Source organism: Patiria miniata, unplaced genomic scaffold (assembly GCF_015706575.1).
Source record: "Patiria miniata isolate m_02_andy unplaced genomic scaffold, ASM1570657v1 HiC_scaffold_19, whole genome shotgun sequence".
In the NCBI taxonomy this organism is placed as follows: Eukaryota; Metazoa; Echinodermata; class Asteroidea; order Valvatida; family Asterinidae; genus Patiria; species Patiria miniata.
In genome coordinates this window covers 9,228,102-9,247,926 of record NW_024037057.1, presented here as the reverse complement: position 1 = coordinate 9,247,926, position 19,825 = coordinate 9,228,102, and the positions used below count along the sequence as shown (strand labels likewise).

The 19,825-nt window shown below is 40.8% G+C and overlaps 1 protein-coding gene across 1 annotated transcript; it reads left to right on the top strand.

Annotated features, from left to right (window-relative positions):
- The first annotated feature begins 2,961 nt into the window (after positions 1-2,961).
- On the top strand, positions 2,962-18,721 carry LOC119725396. The gene is made up of 22 exons (XM_038196800.1): positions 2,962-3,295; positions 4,786-5,169; positions 5,386-5,502; positions 6,048-6,524; positions 6,672-6,785; positions 7,620-7,733; positions 8,471-8,827; positions 9,056-9,166; positions 9,332-9,445; positions 9,749-9,983; positions 10,489-10,610; positions 10,888-10,983; positions 11,132-11,476; positions 11,834-11,956; positions 12,416-12,538; positions 12,801-12,918; positions 13,216-13,287; positions 13,955-14,026; positions 14,210-14,281; positions 15,111-15,182; positions 16,880-16,966; positions 17,254-18,721. Exons 1-22 carry the CDS (start codon positions 2,962-2,964, stop codon positions 18,419-18,421), a joined length of 4,827 nt encoding a protein of 1,608 aa, XP_038052728.1. The 3' UTR covers positions 18,422-18,721.
- Positions 18,722-19,825: the final 1,104 nt, after the last annotated feature.

Sequence of the window (19,825 nt, the reverse complement as noted above, 5' to 3'; positions counted from 1 at the left end):
ACTGACGTTGACTTCCATCCTCTGGCATATCACGACTCATCTTTACAATATTTCCCGCTAATTGACCGAGCTCACGCTCCGTTGGTGAAGCCATAGTAAATCGTTTACTACGGACTCGAAATTATTTAATATTTCCATCATCCTTCTGCGCTACACGATGTAAGGCTTTGTGCTATAATCATTTAAGGGATAGCCATTGTGCAATAAACATTTAAGGGATAGCCATTGAGCAATAATCATTTAAGGGATAGCCATTGTGCAATAAACATTTAAGGGATAGCCATTGTGCAATAATCATTTAAGGGATAGCCATTGTGCAATAAACATTTAAGGGATAGCCAGTGTGCAATAAACATTTAAGGGATGGCCATTGTGCAATAATCATTTAAGGGATAGCCTTTGTGCAATAAACATTTAAGGGATGCCATTGTGCAATAACCATTTAAGGGATAGCCTTTGTGCAATAAACATTTAAGGGATGCCATTGTGCAATAAACATTTAAGGGATAGCCCTTGTGCAATAATCATTTAAGGGATAGCCATTGTGCAATAAACATTTAAGGGATGGCCATTGTGCAATAATCATTTAAGGGATACCCTTTGTGCAATAGTCATTTAAGGGATGCCATTGTGCAATAAACATTTAAGGGATGCCACTGTGCAATAAACATTTAAGGGATGCCATTGTGCAATAAACATTTAAGGGATGGCCATTGTGCAATAATCATTTAAGGGATACCCTTTGTGCAATAGTCATTTAAGGGATGCCATTGTGCAATAAACATTTAAGGGATGCCATTGTGCAATAAACATTTAAGGGATGCCATTGTGCTATAAACATTTAAGGGATACCCATTGTTCAAAAATCATTAATATCCATTGTGCAATAAATCATTAAGGGTATTTTATTATTATGTTAATTAGGCCATATTGTTTTAGTTCTTTTGTGCAATAGAGACCCAACACACTACTCAGAGTGGCTTCTCAGGTTAGCACTCAAACAACGAATCCTTTTCAAATTACTCAGGCATGTCTACAAGTCACAACACGGCTCAGCTCCCCCTACTTGGCTGAACTTCTTTCCTTTCATGAACCTGGTATACTAGGGAGGGGCTCAGGTCTTCATCTGATAAGTCCCGCTTACAGACACCCATCACCACCAAGAGTACAGGAGACAAAACATTCTCCATTGCAGGTCCTTAAGAATGGAACAAGATCCCATTACACATCAGAGACTCCCAATCTATCCACATTTTCAAGAAGCTTCTCAAAACCCATCTCTTTGCTCTTACCACTAGCTCACCAGTTTATTATTTTATTATTCTCTGATTTTTTTGGGGGAAAATTCAGTACTCTTCAAATTCATGGCTTCGGACCTTTGATTAATGCAATTGTTCCCCATTTTCTACACCAGAACATATTAATGCTTCTCGAGTGAGTGGAGATGGGTCGTTGTGTGCTGTTTCTCGTGTTGGTTATCTGCCGTTGCTTTCAACTCGCAGGTACGTGATTTGCCGGTGAATTACTCGGATAGTCCTGATGAAACAGAGAGTTCTCTGTTTGTACATGAACTATCGGTGATGGCCAAGTTGCACTCACACGAGATCTGGATTTATAAAGGTGGAAATATATTAAAAAAAGAAGTCAAATATATAGATCGAAAAAGTAAATAAATAGATCGAAAAAGTAAAATATATAAACCAAAACCTCGCTGCATGACCTTTACTCAACCAAAAAAAGAAAGTCCCCCCTTCCAATACTTAAATCCAGTCTTACTCCTTATTTGGCCTAAAACAGTGATAATGTGTAAGAATTTAAGCAATTTATGACAAACGATACCGAAAACAGTTGCATTTTTTTATACGGGCAAATTGTGGTTCACACTCACCTTCAGTGGCGTAGCCAGGAATTTTTCAGTTGGGGGGGGGCGCTGGGGGGGGGGGGGGCTGGAACATTTCATGGGGGGCGTCATGAAGGGGCGTCAATTGCTTCTCAAAAGTGGAGGGGGGCGGACATACCTTGATCAGAACTGATGTGAGCGCGAAGCGCGAAGCGCAAAGCGCGAAGCCCTTACGGCGTAGGGTTCGGGGGCCCCGAAAGGGCCCCGAAAATTGTTGGATTCTAAATGCTCTGTGGTGCTATCTGAGGCAATTTCTGACCACTTTAACCAATATTTTCTAAGCAAAAGATACATTGTAGTACATAATAGGGCCCTGTAAATGAGACACGAGTTCAAAAATCTGGGGGGGGGGGAATTTGATATTGTGTCCCCCACCCTTCAAAAAGTGTGGGGGGGGGGGGGGAGACATGCCCCCTGTCCCCCCCCCCCCTCCGCCGCCCAGGATTGACGCCCATGGCGTCATGTAGATCAATGATATATTTTTTAGAATGTCAAAATCTCAGTGGGGGGGGGGGGGGACTGGGGGGAGCGACAAGGTTTCATTGGGGGCGGTCGCCCCCCCCCACACCCCCCGGTGGCTACGCCACTGCTCACCTTGCACGCATATCATACAGATGTGCACCCTTTTTCAGCAGCAATTGCCATTGGCCTAAATTGCATAATTGTGTACACATTATCACTGTTTTGGGCCAAAAGAAGAGTATGACTGGATTGCTAAGGAATTTCTGTACTGATCAGTCGTAATTTGAGCAAGATGTGCCCAGTCGTTTTTGAGTCAGACAAAAAAAACATTAAGGGGGGACTTTCTATTTTGATTGAGTGTATTTATCCATACGTGCCATCCATGCGTGCTTTGGATGTGGTACAATATAGGGTCAAAATTCACAAATTATTTGCTTTCAGATTTTTGTCATACGTACTACACTGTTAGTACAGTGAGTTTTGTAATTTTTGGGTTGGGATGTTACAGCTTAATTTCTGACAATAGCTTGGTCTGCCTTGAGAAGAAAATTAATATTGTTAACGTTTTTTTCGCAGTGGCGTTGTTGAGCTGTGAACACATGCACATCGTAGATGCAAACCACACCCTGTCAATATCAACATCCTCTCAAGATCCCTTTCAGCATTCGCTTTACAAACAGTACTGCTGGAATATAACATCTACAGAACGGATGGGTTTGCGGGCGGCGTGCCAATTCTTTCAAAGTTGGCCTAACTCCATTTATGCATCGATGCGTGATGGCGTTCCCGGTGCCCCACAGTTGTACTCGTTCAGTGAAAATCTTCCTGCAGAGATGTTTACTGCACGGGGTCAGATTGAAATACACCTAATCTTGTCGAACAGCGCTGTAGCGTCGGCTTCGTGTGAGGTACAACCATATCCAGACAATTCGGGTAAGGACCTTCCTTAATACGCAAGAGGCGCTCTTTTTCCCCCGCCATTTTACTCAACTCTCCTTACAGGGAAAGTAAAATACCGTAACATTTTTATGTTTTTGGTATCAAAAGATGCGCAAGGTTCGAGGCTAAAAAGTCATAACGGCTCGGGTCGCGAAAAAAATATATTTTACAGCTATCGCGGGAAAAGTTGAGGGGGGGGGGGGCGGATTCCGCCCCGGCCCGTTTAGGGTTAATCATGGAGGAAGTTTTTTTTCCTCCATGCTTTAATACAGTAACATTCAAATTGATTAAACAGATGAGATATCTACGAATCACCAATAAAGACAGCAACCTATTAACCTAGATTTCAGCAAATGATATACATGGATTTGATTAAACTCGAATTTCTGTGCTGTCAGCTTCGACAGAGTAGAGTATATTTAAATGCATGATTTAATCACGATGGTCTCAAATGATGTTTGTGTGCAGCACTATCCAAATAAGAACATATTTCCTCGAACAATGGATTCCGTGAGTAAGAACTCCTACGCGGCCTTACCAGACTTCACCAAATTATAGTTACGAACTTGAAGAAAAGGGGCTCATTGTATTAGATACGGCATAAATACAGCACTTAATTGATTGCAACTTCACCTGTTTTTATGAAATGTTTAATTTGGGCCAGCATATGCCTCGATTACAGTAATTGTGTAAACTGGGCAGTATAGATGGGACCTTTTCTTCAGCAAGGTCGAACTGTTTCTTAATTAGAAATGTCAATTCCTATAGGAATCAGACGAACTACTGCGATGGGTTTGCTAAGATTACTTACTCACGAGTCACAAATATAAGTTTGTATCTGAAATTGTAGAAAACTTTTGAAACACACTCTACAATTTTAATTTATTTCCTTCAAACCTGTTGTTGACAGAAAAATTCACATATTTTTCATCTTCGTATTTTTTTCCAGAATTATCTTCAACCTCTCTGTAAAATGTAATCCTCAAAATGAAAAAGCTCGATTTTTCTACAAGTCCCAACCAAAAACACGCAGTCTAGAGCTGGGCCGATTTTGAGGAGCTACTAAGCATACAATATTGACAATTTTTACTCGATAAGGCCCCCAGAATTGTTGGTTTTGCTTCCGATTACATATCTATCAAAAATACTATTAGGGTCGGTCGGTCAAACAATCTGTTTAGTTTACCAATTTGTTTGCGCTGATTGAATGGAGTATTCAATTATAATTTGTCATTATGGCGCCACGAAAGCTAACAAAGCTGTACAAAAAATGTTATATATAAGTTTAAGTCCTAATCTAATCTTCAAATAGTGATAAGGTAAGATTTGGTATTCATTTCATTAAATAATTTGTCGTCTTGTCTAAAACTTAATTGAAAAATAAACAAGAATGAGCACCCGGCTCTCCCACGCCAGTCCTGCTCCAACCCCCTCCCCCCGCATCCGGATACGCCCGGACACTTACATGTATTTGCCTCCTTCAGGTTTGATCTGTGGGTATGGCGACATAGCCCTCGATGACCGGCATCTTCTCAGCGTGTCCATCCCAGACAACCAAGTATCTTGGGAGTGTGTGTGGCTGATCACCGTCGCCCAACGGGACTCATTTGTCGTGTTCCTAGACCTGCTCTCTCTTAATCTACAGAATTATCAGAAGCTCTCCTTCGGACGGGGACACGACACCAGCAATCGTTCCTCCTTACTGACGGAGATTGACAGTGGCACTTTCAAGAGTGACAACGGCTCCTCCTACTTCTTCTTTGATCGGAATCTTTGGATCTCTCTGACGTCATTCTTTCATCTGGGCAACGGCGAAGAACGAATTCAAACGATCCTTTTACGATTGGAGAACCTTACAAGTGTGGAAGGTATACACCGGGGATTTAATTTCACTTTTAACTTATATTACATTTTTACCAAGATGTGGTTGAAAATCATCGTAATAGCACACTTACTCAAGACATGAACATCCTTACCCAAGACATGTAGGCCCATTTATTGCTGGCAGTGTTTGTAATGACACAAGTGAAACCATCACTATTTATTTTCTATTTCGGTAAAACTTCTTACCTTTCAAACTGCAGTTGAATGTGCAACTGGGCAAGTACTGTGCACCATCGATTCGAAATGCATACCAATGCACGCTGTATGTGATGGCAAGGCCCACTGTTCAGATTACACGGATGAGGGCGGTAACTGTGGTGAGTATATGACGATAGATTCAGAAAACAGTGGTGGCAATGTATTACTTTGTGTCCGAAATGGCAATCCTTTATAAACTAATCCTGACATGAGTATAATAAGGATGCAGTGCTGTTGTTGGACACATTGTTGGACACATCTTATCAATCTGTTTTAATCATATAACGAATGGACCTTGTAAACTTGTACGTTAGTTGTCGAATTAAGGGCGCCCTTTTGGTAGATGTCTTTTTCAGGATTCCAAGTAAAAAAATGTTGTTAGTTTGAAATTTGACCATTGTCTGTATTTATCGTAATTAAAAATATCAGTTTTGGTGTATGATTTTTTGTGGTTCTTTTCTTTTCAATTTGAGTTGACACGAAAGAGATGCAAATGCACGTGTGGCCTAACTTGTATCTTGATGGCGCCCTATATGAGTATTTTTTTCCATCAATAATACAGACCACATACTCATCCATATTTTGTTATTTCGACAAATCTTCATTTTTCATCTTAGTTTTATGTCTTAGGTACAAACTTGAAACAAACTTTACTCGCACCTAGATTACTGTGGTGCGTCAGATCTCGTTTTACATCTTGAGGAACCGCTCACCATTCTGGCAAATGCAAGTCAAGTTGTCGGCACCTCATCCACTCATTTCACCGGATTCTACGGGATATATCCCGGATCAGACGGACCGGTTCCGGATAACTCTTCGTCAGACGGCGTCATGGTAACCCATTACAATGAAGAACCGATGCAGTTCGAGTGCGTCTGGCGCCTGACGGAGCCTGCCGGAACCAGAATCCGGCTAGTGGTGGAGAAATTCAGCGGGAACCAGATAGTCCTAACGGTTGGCAACGGATACGATCCGGTGAACGAGATACCAATTCTCGTGCTGGACACGAATTCCGGATCGTTCTTTTTACCGGCTCAAGTTTTATCGAGTGGTCAGGGAATGTGGCTCACTCTTGGGCTGTCAAGAAGTTATGGATACCTCAGCGAGTTGAGGCTGGTCTTCACTACCTACAACACCACAGGTAGGTTTAGTATCACATTTCAGATGCAAATTTGATAAGTAAACTGCTGAATGATGTGCAATTAGTAATAACATGATGGGATTCTTTGGTGATTAGTCCTTTCTTGCCGTTCTTTTAATTTTTCTTTTGGACATTTTTTCCTTGAAGATTGTGATGTGAGTGAGTTTGCATGTCCATCTGGCCTGAGTTGTCTGGAGAACGCATCTCATGTGTGCAATGGCGAGAGGGAGTGCCCTGGATACGGAGACGAACTAGGCTGTGGTAAGAGAGATACTGTTTGTCAATTGTTAATTATTGGTTTTCTCGGCCAGTTTATTATTAGAATTCCTCGTTTCTTATATTCAAATTTGTTGATTTAGTGCACTTCCTATGTTTTAATTTCGTCTTTTGTCAGACAATTTCAAATTCAGTTCAAGCAAATTGAAACAATGAGCGCACGTTTTCATCCCGACGTATTCGATTTCGTCTCGTCCACGCTAAATCTTGTTTTTCAAAAATCAAATACGCCTAATTGATTTATATATGACGAGTTTGATCTCTGAATGCTGCCATTCGGCAACAGCTTAGACGAATTTGATCTGTAATGACGAATATTCTCGACCAAGTGACTAAAGAGGTTGACCGAACTATGAAATGGAATAGTAAATGACTAAATTGGATTTGTTGACTAAAATGTTAAAAGCGCGTGAAATTTTTCTCGGACGAAATCGAATGTTAGAGTTGGTGAATTTGAATGGAAAATGTTTTTCAATATCCCGGAAAACCTACACACAAAAATAATCCACCTTTCCATTATATAACATGATTCTTTTTTTTCAGAATCGTTCAATAAAACGGGTATCTAGCTCATTGATCTTGGGTAGTCAGATTGACCAATTAGCTGACATTTCTCACATTCTTCGAACCCAAACTAACTGTTTCATGTATGATGTTTCTATACACTGGCTTTAATGTAAGCAGAGTACCTGTTTTTGGGCAAATGTTAAGGAACCCTTTCCTTCATTTTCGACAGAATAATGTAATCAATTTAACCTCAAAATTAAAAAATAATAGTAAATGCCACCACTATATGTTTTATCATTCTGGATTGTATAGGTCTATGCGAGAAGCATCACTTTGAGTGTGCATTAACGGGAGAGTGTGTACCTCGTTATCAAATATGCAACGGCAAGGCTGACTGTTATGACCGATCTGATGAGTTTCTGTGCGGTAAGTTTCGTTTTGAATGGTTTGGTTGGTAGCTATAGAAGGGTCCTTATGGACCATTATCATGTTACGGCCATCTTAATTATTTCCAACTTAAACCAAAGCGAGGCTGGAAGAAAAAATAGTCTGGTTCCTTTTTGCACAAAAACATTATCATTCAGTACTGTTATAGGATACAGGGAACATGACTGAAATGGTGGCAGCATGATAAAGGATTGGTTTTATCCATAAACACCTAAGACAGTTTACTTTCCCACTGGTCGAGAGCCTATCCCATGATCGGTTTTAAACGGGTGATAAAGGCTGGTTGGTCTTAAAGACTTTTCCAGTGTCACATAAAATGTGGACTCCTAGAAAATCCAGTGCCTTTTCCCGTAGGCTATAGGCATGCGCAACACTACGCAGTACGCGCCAACGTGCGCGCCAATCTCAATACATTGAGACAAAGGAGATGTTTGCGACTTTTCGGGATATGGACATTCCATTGTATAGCCCGAGAGGTGCTTCGAAAAACATGAAGTAAAATTGTTAAACAAAATCGTGGCAAATTTATGTTTTTTTTTTAAATAACTTTTTTGACTTAAGTGGGCCGAAAAGGTTTGATTTTATTGACTGGAAAGATATTTATGAATGGAAATAAATATGTGCTTGGCCGGTAAATACTCTGTTCAAGACCGGTTGGAGTCGGGTAATTATGAGCTTGGATTTGTCGCTTGATAGTTCGACTTTGATACTCGCAGGTTACTGTGGGAATGAAACCACACGCACTCGTCCTAACGTCACGTATGCGATTGAGCACAATAACCCCAGAGTGGAGTGTCTATGGAAGGTGGAATCAGACGTGGGGACCAAAATTCAGGCCAACATTCAAAAGCTCCCACGACTGTGCCGCGTGACCTTTGTTACGACCTCCGATCCCGATGACCTGGACAAGATCCGGACCATAAGGACGGTCGGCAGTGCTTCTTCGTACAAGAAGACTAACTACCCGACTTCCATTTCTACCAATGAATCGGTGATGGTGATCGTGAAGGAATGTTTTACATCTGGTTATGCAGATGTGTTGGCAATTGACGTTCGTCAATTCACCGATGTTGGTAAGTTTAGGGATTTGGCAGGAGATATCATTTCTGCAGAAATATTTGATGTTTACAAACACTATCTAGACGGTTGTTTTGTTTTCAAATAAAAGTGTAATTAAAACAGTTCATTGATATCGGAGTGATTCACATATGTCAACTGTGATTCATATATTAAGAGTGATATATCGTGTGAAGGATACAAATCTAATGTTTACAATTACTTTGAGTTCATCGTTGTTTCAGAATGTCTGCCGAATCAGCAGCGATGCTCTTCTGGCATCGCATGCATCCATGAAACAGCCGTCTGCGATGGTTTGGCAGACTGCCCAGAGTATTCGGACGAAATTGGGTGTGGTAAGTGATAGTTCTAAAAGAATAGCTATACCATGTATATTTCTGCAGTTAAGTGAATTAAATCGCTTATAAATGCTTTATTGATAGTGACCTGAAGTTTTTATGTTTCCATTGTTATGAAAGGTATTCTGAGATCTTTGCCTTAACCTTATATTTGGCAAACAGGTAACTGTTCTGAGAGTGAGTTTCACTGCCGGTCGGGAGACCAGTGCGTCTCAAGTGATCGCCTCTGTGATGGAAACATTGACTGCGCGGACTTCTCAGATGAATTCGACTGCGGTGCGATTTTCTGTTTTCTTCCTTAATCCATTTTTCGTGAGCTGTTTAATCTACTTAACATCTTCACTTGAAAATTATAATGCAACATTTATGGGAAACGTTTTTATTCCTTCTAATGTACTGTCATTCCAGTTTCCCTTGTCACGAAATTCTTTTCAAGCTTTGAATTGATTGAATATCTGTTCTCATTCCATCCCATTCATTATCACTTTTTTAAAGTAACATTTGTTATTCAACTTAAAAAAGCTTGTAACAGTTTTAGACTTTGATCTAACAATTTATTCTAATTGTTGTACACAACAGGGCCGTGCGGTGAAGGCATTTTTGATTTAGCAGGAAATAGATCGTTCAATATCAGCTCTCCCGGCTGGCCAATCGACGAGTACCCCGATCAACTGCAGTGTTTTTGGTTGGTGGTGGCAGAAGTGGGATACCGTATCGTTCTGATTTTCACTGAGTTCCTAATCGAGGAAGGCTACGACTACTTCTTTTGCAGCAATGGCGTTGGATTCGAAGACAGCATTTTCGAAGCAAGTGGGTAAGTTAGGTTTGGAAATCTATTGTGATGTCAAAAGCCTGCGGGAAAGTGTTGCCCTACTTTTCCAAAGCTGCATTTATACCTACAATTCTTTTACAATCTTAAGGTGTGGTTGTTGTTTAACGCGAGGTGACGTTATCATCTGTTGCCTGATTGCATCGGACGTTCACTCATAAAGTAACAACGGGTCTTTGAATCGCATAATCCGAATTCCAGTTTTTGCATGCAAAAAATGATATCGATTAAGAACAGCACATTTAAGTTTAAAACAATGTCATTTATAGTATTTGCTTGCCATATTTTTATCATTTTCAAATATTTTTATCATTTTCAAATTCATAAATATTTGGATCCTGTGGAAACAATTGTGTTTTCGGGCCCATTTTCTTAGTTATCATAAACTAACTTGAAATTTAGTTCTTAAAAATTGAGCGTTGGTTTGGCGGAAGTGACGTTGTTGACTGTAAACGATATTTAAGGTGTGTCCTCTAATTTGTGATTTCAGGAAATATTTTCCCATTAGTCTTGCGTCCAGTGGCAACACGATGTTTGCAAAGTTCACTTCCGATCTGAGTGTTAGGAAGAAGGGCTTTTTGCTCAATGTTGAGCAGAAACCGGCCAAATATGGTAAGCATATGCTTTTCAATAAGACTTGAGTTTAGACTAAAGTGTTTACTGACTTCAGTATTATTCTTCGGCTGCCATTAAATTATGTTGTGTTTTACAGAGAAATATTTTAATCCTCCTCGTCTCAAGAAAGTTACACTGCTTTGATTTTCGAAATACTTTGTTAACAATTAGAGTCTATGTGATTATGGTTGTAAAATTTATTTAGGGAAAAGCTTGCGAATAGATGACGATCTGTGCATTTTAATTTCTTATCAATGCACATTTTTATTTTTAGTTTCGTGTGGAGAAGATGAAATTGCTTGCAAAAAGGACGAACTGGTTTGTGTTAGAAACGACACGTCCGAGAGGGGCCGACCACTATGCTCAAGGGGTAAGGCGCCCTCTAGTGTTCATGGTGTAAACGACAAACATTCAAACGTATTCCAACTCTAAGATGGCGTGACCAACGAAATTAATTCTATAATGATTGTTCTCAATGTTATTTGAAAAATTGTTTCATTTATTTTATTTTCTCAAAGATGAATGTGGGATGGGTCGCTACAGTATTTGGAGCTATCCTGTTTCTTTCACGTCACCGGGTTACCCCTCCAACTACCCCAATGATATCCATTGCATTTGGGAGATCGTGGCGAGAAAATCGGAGTCGATACTGGTATCGATCGAAGAGTTCGATACAGAGAGAAACAGTGACAAAGTTCAGTTTTTCGTCAATGCTTCGACCGAAGCGTTTGAGCTTGACGGCACCACCAAAGTGCGAACAATCGCCTTCAATGCAACGACAGTGAAGGTTCATTTCATTTCTGATCTGTCTGTGACGAACAGTGGGTTTTGGTTCATGCTGAATGGTAATTATTCACTGAAATGTAAGTACTATTGCCCTAACTGCATTAACTATTTTGAACACTTCACTTAGTAGAATGAATTAAAATTATCGCAAAATTAAATGTGCCAGAATATCTGCCGAAAAATTCCAAATTTTTTTTAAAAACATTATAATTGTGCTATTTAATGAAAGGGATACAAATGGCCATTAGGACAATGTTTCTCTAGAAATGGTTAATTCCATTTGCTGTCTGAATAGGAGTAAAGGCCGAATTAGCCTTAGAACTTCACCCAAAATAGGATCACGACTTAAAGAAATGCCATTTTTTCAAAGGAAAATCCCGAAGTAAGGCTTGAAATAGCCAACATAATATGCATTACTTTTGCGTTCGCAACAGCTGAGAAACCGTGCCCAGACGCGCGCCTGTTTGATTGCGGTGATGGTTCCTGTTTGTCGGTTGATGCTCGGTGCGATGGCTTCGTAGATTGTCAGACGGACGGGCGGGACGAGCTAGACTGTGGTACGTCAGAAACACATTAAGACAAAGAACAAACACTACAAAAACCCTGTGGTATAACTTTAACACACTGCAAAAACTGCAGTGTTAAATTTACACCATTGGTATCTATATAGGACCACCTGGTGTTAAATTTTACTGGTGTTGTCCTATATAGATACCGAATGGTGTTAAATTAACACTACAGCTTTTGCAGTGCACCGGTGCAACAAGTGTGGGTTTACACGAGTGGTCCTATGCAGATACCAGCGGCGTTCAATGTAACACCGCTATTTTGGCAGTGTATTCGTGAAATAGCGCATGAAACCAGCTGCAAATAATACTGTAGCAAAATAAAAAGCAGAGTTTTTCTGAATAATTTTGACACAGCTCAAGAAATAAGTCTGCAAAATTAACATGGGCTCATCCTAATCATATATAATCTCTGCAATGGTCAGCTGTTGGTTGTATTTTTTTGTCTAGAAATGGTGTCCTGTCCAGACTTCTTCCTCTGTAACAACTCAGTGAAGTGCATCTACTGGCCCATGGTTTGTGATGGCAACCCGGACTGCCCAAATGCAGATGACGAGACCGAACGGGAATGTGGTACGAATGTTTCTTTTTCATTTAGTAAAAGAGATGTGATAATTTGTATTCGTTTGTTTCTAACTTTTCCTCATTTTGTGCTGTCACAGAAAAAAAAAGCACAGGCTTGTTTCACTTTTGTTTTTATTCATGAGGTCATTTTTATCTGTAAATGGCTTTCAGAAATTGATTTCCTGAGCTATGTACGTGTACCTAAAAATCTTAGCCTCTTTTCATTAGAATCTGTCGTTCCTAAATTATTTCGCTTGATTATTTCTGTCAGTAACTCATCGATGCCCCACTGAGTGCAAATGCAAGATGAATGGGATTTTTGAGGTTGCCTGCATTGGCGGCTGGAATCAGACTACTATCGGACGTATTGCTACAAAAGTAGAGGACCTGTAAGTTAATATTGTTAATCCTAAAACCATTTGCAAAGATATGTGTAAGCCTACTTTTCTGATTGCAAAATGGCTTGCTTTTTGTATTAATTATAGCTGAGATTAGAGGCATGTGTTTTTGCTCGATAGTCGGTTGGTTGGATGGTTGGTGCGTCGAAAAAAAATTGTCAGTTTTGTAAACTTTAATGGATTTCACATCGCAAGCCTTGATCTTCTATATTACCTACGCTTATCTTTGTGCTCCCTCACTTATTATGATCTTATAACCATTATTTCTCACCACTGGTATGAATTCAGCACACTGTCCGGCGCCAACGTCAGCGTTCTGGATGCAGGACTCTTCAAAGAATTTTCAGAACTGAGAATATTGTAAGTTTAAACTGCAATATCTCATCTTGAGTCTGATCAGTGTGGGGCAAATGTCAGAGCTGCTAAGTGCGTTCATACTTTGCTTTGTTAAAACAGCTCAGGCCAAAAACGTATCCGGTTTCTGGTATGGAGCTTGCCTCATGTAGTGTAGCGACGCGAGTTTTTTTCACCCCCCTCTTTTTTCTATAAATGCCCGACTAAATTTAGTGCAAAATATATGGGAGCCCAGAGAGGACACATCAAGCTTATACTCGATCGTAGCCCCCCTAAAACACGTTAAAACTGAGCAGCAGCAGGATTCCAGCCAAGCCAGTGACCTTTGCGGTTTTGAGACATCGTAAAAAAACATGTTATTTAATTTTGCCGACGCGCATGGCTACGGCGAAACGCGCGCATGCCAAAAACCGGAGACGTTTTTGGCCTTACAGTCAGTTTGATATATATTGGTAGTAAGTGGTTTTCTGCCTATTGTTATCAATAGCGATTTCTGCTTATTACTGCTGCTTAGACATTTGGCTCAGTTACAAAAACATCGATTACTAAATGCTGATTCAGAACCAAAATGTAATAATACTATATATTTGGTCGTATAAATTGCCTCGCATTGCTCTTTTGATAGAGCAGAAATGTTACTTTCATTCGTTTGTGTCTGTCGTTACAATTCCAGACGTCTCATCAACAACAGCATCAGCAATTTTGAACCTGGGACGTTTGATGGGCTACAAAATCTAACAACGTTGTGAGTACAATTTCAGAGCAACGATCTTAGAATATTTGCTGATGTTGCTCTGCAGATGCAATATTGCTCATGTATATTTTAAATCATTCGTCAAATTCCACGTGACTGATTGCGTTTCTGTTTTCGATTGGAATGATTTGGAATGTGGATTAGAGCTGTCCTTTTTTTTTATCCTATTCTCAGAAATATATCCGGCAATCTCATCACAAGCTTTGAAGCGGACTGGTTTCACGAGTTGAAGGATCTGCAAAGCCTGTAAGAATGTTACACCAGTTACAGATTTCATTTGATCTTTTTTAAGAAGATTGCAGATGTTAGTACCTAGAAGTGTCATCCATCAATATCGTTGTTTTATGTTTTAATATAGCCTGACAAATGGCTTATAAACCTCAGTGAACCAATCGTATGGTCGTGTGGCACATAATGATATTTATCACCTTTTAGGCCAAAAAAATAATATTCGGTCTCTGGTCAGACCAAAGTTCCGGAATTAACGCGGGGACGCGGCTTTTTTTTTGGGGGGGGGGCTTTTTTTTCTTCAAGCTTGGATTGTACAGACAAGCTGGGGTACTATTTTGCTACTTGGTGTTCTCATGTACATTGGTGTCCTCCATAATTTGCCTTGGTGCTCTCGATCATTTGCCTTGGTGCAATTTCCCATTCCTTGGTGCTCTTTGGTAAAAAAAAATTGAGGAGGTGCGGCAATAGAGGGCGCTGTTGGAGCTACCCCGGAACATTTTGGAAAAAAAAAGATTGACGCTCAAGATTAAAATCGACGCGCGCGCTGACCAGAGACCGACTTATTATTTTTTTTGGCCTTAATAAAATCAGACAATTATTATTTGCTTTACCTCTTTTGATCATCAACACAGAATCTATACGGTTTTAGCTCTGATAGATCTTTTGCATTGCAGCCATCTTTCAGGACGTGCTTTTTCTATACGCATGAGTAGACATCGATTTTTTGCTGAACAAAAACATCCTAGATGGCTGCTGAATCAAAGGGTTTTTAGACTTAGGCTTCATATTATTGGGTGCGAAGTTGTATCTGGCATTACATTGTCTCCCTTTGCCTACTCCACAGTTTGGCTCAGAATATGTCCTTTGATTGGATCAGAAACGGAGCCTTCAATGGACTGAAGAAACTGAAGATAATGTAAGTCATTATTCAATGTTTCATTGATATGCGTTTTTCAAATGGCTGCGAAACCACTGATTGTCGGTGGTGATTTGAGTTGAAAGCACGTGATGATGACGTGTTCATTGGCCGTGACGGGTAAGCACTGATCTCTATATAAAGACTGGATAGCAGATAAAGAGCCGCACAATGAATGAATTTGACGCCATATTGGTGAGACCGGTGAGACCGCGGCTGGTGATCTACACAGGACAAGTCGCCGTCTTTATAGGCATCATGAATACTTTTGTTACATCGCGGTTCACTTGAATTATATTTTGACCACCACCACTGACCACGGTTTACAATTTTTCTTATGTCGTGGTTTACTTTTTTTTTAATGCGGCAGTTCCTTTTTCGGCGTTTTGGAAATAATAATCACTGCGGAAATGTGTCCTTTTTAGAACACCATAATACGTGTACGTGACCAAAATGCGCGTCAACTCTTCAGACAGTGCGCGCGATATATGCGCGTAGAACGTTTGTAATATACGCGGCCATCTTCGTGAGACCGGGGGCGAATTGGTCAATATGCAAAGTCTACTGTGTGATTCGTGTATGGATAACCGCTATCCAGTCTTTATATAGAGATCAGTGCGGATAAGCCCCATCTCAATTCGTATCCAGGACGACTTCGGGACAAGTTGCGTGTATAATTATTCACTGTGTCCGGAAGAAGCTGCTTGTTCCGGTTTCCGGAAATTTTCGTCATTTTTTGCAACTGGTTGATCACTCATGATAACGTCATTGCGGGAAGATTGCGGGGAAGTTGTTCAGCATCTTGCAACTTATACCCGATACAATAATCAGCAAACTCGTCCCGGATATAAATGTATAGTTGAGATTATAACACCTCACCCACCGATTCTGTGTCTTGATTGGCCGAGAGCGAGTCACATGTTACTTTCTAATTTTGCTATCTTTCTGTGCACGGCCAAAAGTACTATGCGCATAGCAACCAAAGTACTATACCATTAGCAACCAAAGTACTATTTCCACGGCGCGGTATTTGTGTGCAAATGGATGCTGGTGTGCGCGTTGCGCGTTGCACGCAGCGCGTTTTGTTCCAAAAGAGAGCGCGCCACAGAGTTGGGTTCAAACATTTCGCGAAGGGGTAGTTTGGAAGAGAGAAATACATTTTCCACCAATTTTGTATTGAAATTGAAGTTTATTTCAACTGTGTTCAGATTTAAATAATTTAAAATATTAAAATCAAGCAGAATCTGTGGGTGAAGTGTTATAAAACAAATATTGAATGCTTTATCTCGTGGTGAAGTAAAACTAGGCTCCCGAGGTGATCCATGGAGCATTCTTTTTTCCCTCTGCTTCGCCTCGGGAAAATAGAATGTCCATGGATCACCTCGGGAGCCTAGTTTTACTACACCACTCGAAGCATTCAATATTTGTATAATATACGGCCTGGGCAAATGCGCGACGTATAGATAAAATGGTGCGCTCTTACCTTAGTTGAAATCTTCTGCCATTTTGTATCAATAAAGACAAACGTAAAAGTGTTCCAGAGATGTCTATCGTGTACTAAAGCGCAGTCGCAGTCGTTTGCAATCTTCCTGTCTTACATAAACGTTGTGATGTCTAGATAAGAAGTTCTTGTGATGTAATATTTAAAAAAAAACTCTATGAGGGCACCAATTTGAATGATTTCCATTATTTTTCAGGGTACTGATCCGAGGCAAATCGTCCCTCAAAACTGCAGTTGAGGTCGAGAAGGATGCATTAACCGATCTCGAGAGTTTCGAAATGTTGTAAGTGGCTTTCCAAAACAGTTTCATGAATTAGAACAATTTGCATCCTTTATGAAATAGGGGCTATTTGAGGGTTATGAAGTGATGACTTGTTAAGGAGAAATGAAATAAATAGATGTGTTAACTCGGCTAGAGCTGCGATTGTCATTAGAACTACTTCTAAGTCACTTCTCATAGTGCATCCACAGTTTTCTACCAATACTCCACCGCACAAAGCCTATAACATCGGATTCCTTTTCAACTGAAGACAATGTACCTTGACTTTTCTTGCCTCGTTTCTGATATAGGTATGTAGACGACTACCGCCTGTGTTGTGAGTTTGTTGAACTCTTGCCGCATTTTCCAGTGACTAACTGCAAGACGACAGAAGCTCAGCCACCGCTGAACCTCTGCGGCGACCTAATGAGGAACCAACTACTACGCGTCTCCATGTGGGTTCTGGGCCTGAGCGCCCTCATCGGCAACGCGGTGGTTATTATCTGGAGGTGTTTTCAGGGCGAAGAAAAGGGCGGGAGGAGGACACACTCCTTCTTCGTCTTCAATCTGGCGATTTCTGACCTGATGATGGGGGTGTACATGTTGATTATAGCCGGGGCTGATATACACTTTGGCGAAGATTACTCTAACGAGGCTAGTGAATGGCGGTCTAGCATCGTCTGCAAGATAGCTGGGGTGTTGTCGGTTCTTTCCAGCGAGGCTTCCGTATTCTTCGTCACCTTGATCAGTCTCAACTGCTTCTTTTCCATCGTGTTCCCCTTCAGTCGGTTTCGAATTAGGCAAAAGTCAGCCACTGTAATGATAACTATCATCTGGTTGGCTGCGGTGTGTGTGAGTGTCGGGCCTACCGTCTTTGTTGGTTCTGACTCGGAGGTGTACGGCCTATCAGATGTTTGTATCGGTCTACCTTTAACCACAGTCCCGACTAGTTACGATACCAAACAGCACAACCTTGGTGACTCCAACACGATCCCGATCCCTGTTGGTCAGGGGAACCAGCCTGCCTGGATCTACTCCATCATTCTGTTTCTCGGAGTCAATTTGCTCTGTTTTGTGGTCGTGTTGGGTTGCTACGTCGCCATCTTTGTCAAGGTCAAGCGCACAGCCTCCAGGGTCCGTAACTCCGCACACCGCGACCGAGAGATCAAGATGGCGATCAAGATGGCGCTGATAGTCGGGACGGACTTTGCCTGCTGGATGCCGGTCATCATCATGGGAATTCTGTCACAGACTGGGGCGGTGGATATCGGTCCAGATATGTATGCCTGGATTGTGGTCTTCATTCTACCCATCAACTCCTCCCTCAACCCGTACCTGTACACCGTCTATACCGTGGTAGTGAACAGGCGTCATGCCCTGAATAGCGAGTTGATGAAGTCTAGGTTCACGACTGAAATGAAGACGAAGTCATTGGAGACATTGAGTTCGAGTTTGTCTGACACTAACAAGCAATCATAAACCTTTTAGTGATCATTTCTGTCATTCGAGTTATAAACATTGGCTCATAGATCGATCCTACCAACTGCTATAGCGTGGATTGATATCCCAGCAAGATCTACGCATCGAAAGCGGCTGAAGATTTTTTCATAATTTCAATTTTGAATTTTAAAAAAGTGAAAACTATACTTGGTTGTATTACAATGTGAAGTCTGTTAGTGAGGGGGCTAGAGTTGTTTCCAAAAATATCATGAAAATAATTGTCGGTTCATTTTTAAAATTTCTGTGAGCTAATTTATATTGTAGGCCTGTCATGTCAAAAGCTTAAGGTGTATTATAAGTGTATTAAAAATTAATTACAAAGAGATACTCGTATGTACGTTCGATGTTCGTTGTTTATCGATAGTTTCAAAACTTATATCCCGTTATTAAATCATATTTCATTGGCTCTGCTTGACGATTTGATTAGTCTCCTTAATCTGTACGGTTGTTTGTTGTGCTTCTATAAGTGGCAACGGGTCATTTTTTAAAAAAAATGTATTTCTTTCTGGTATTGAAACCAAGAATTCCTCAAAATTGCCCTGCACTGTAGCTGCAAGCCTGAAGAAACCTGTAGAGAGAAGGCAATGAGAAGTTTGAGAGGTGGAAGGAAAAGCCCAGAGGAATATTCTGAGGAAAACCCACGGAATCAGGCAGGGACTGAAAACCCAATCCACATATTGGCCCAGTCGGGATTCGAACCCGGGTCACAGCGCTGGAAGGCGAGGAAAGTACCGCTACCTGGAGGGCGGGGAGTTCCGAAACCCAGGAATATCACCTCCTCAAGATGAGGCCGCTAAGCGCCCTCTGCATATGGATCCAATCCAGTCAAGCCATGGGGTGCATTGCCCGTTTGCCATTGGACCGGTGCTGTGGTTCTTTATATACAATTAAAAAAAATGCCCAAGAACTTAAAAATTAATGCTTCATTTAATTTCTGGAGTAATTTTAAGCATGTCAAAATGCATTGGCAAGTTGAATTTTCGTAGCATCTTTAGACAATGACAAAGTATTTTTAGACCTAAGAAATGGTTCCTATGTGGCGCCCTCCTGAGTCGTCCTATGGGCTCGCCCATGGATTAACTTCATGAAATAAAAAAAATACCTTTTTCTTAAAAGATTTAGTTTCGTGTTAATGATTCGGCAACTGAAGGCTGAAATAAACCTTTAAATGATTTCATTTCAAAATTACGAATTTTTCTCTACATGTTTTATAAACGCGCTTGATAAACGACAAAAATAAAGCTTAAAGCAATGTTACTCATATATCGCCCTCTGTCGGCCACTACTCCAAACCTGAACAGCCTGGTGCCCATCATCAGACAGAATTCAATGGACATGTGAGTTACTGGTCACCAGCGCGGCCCTACTGACAGCTGTCAGCAC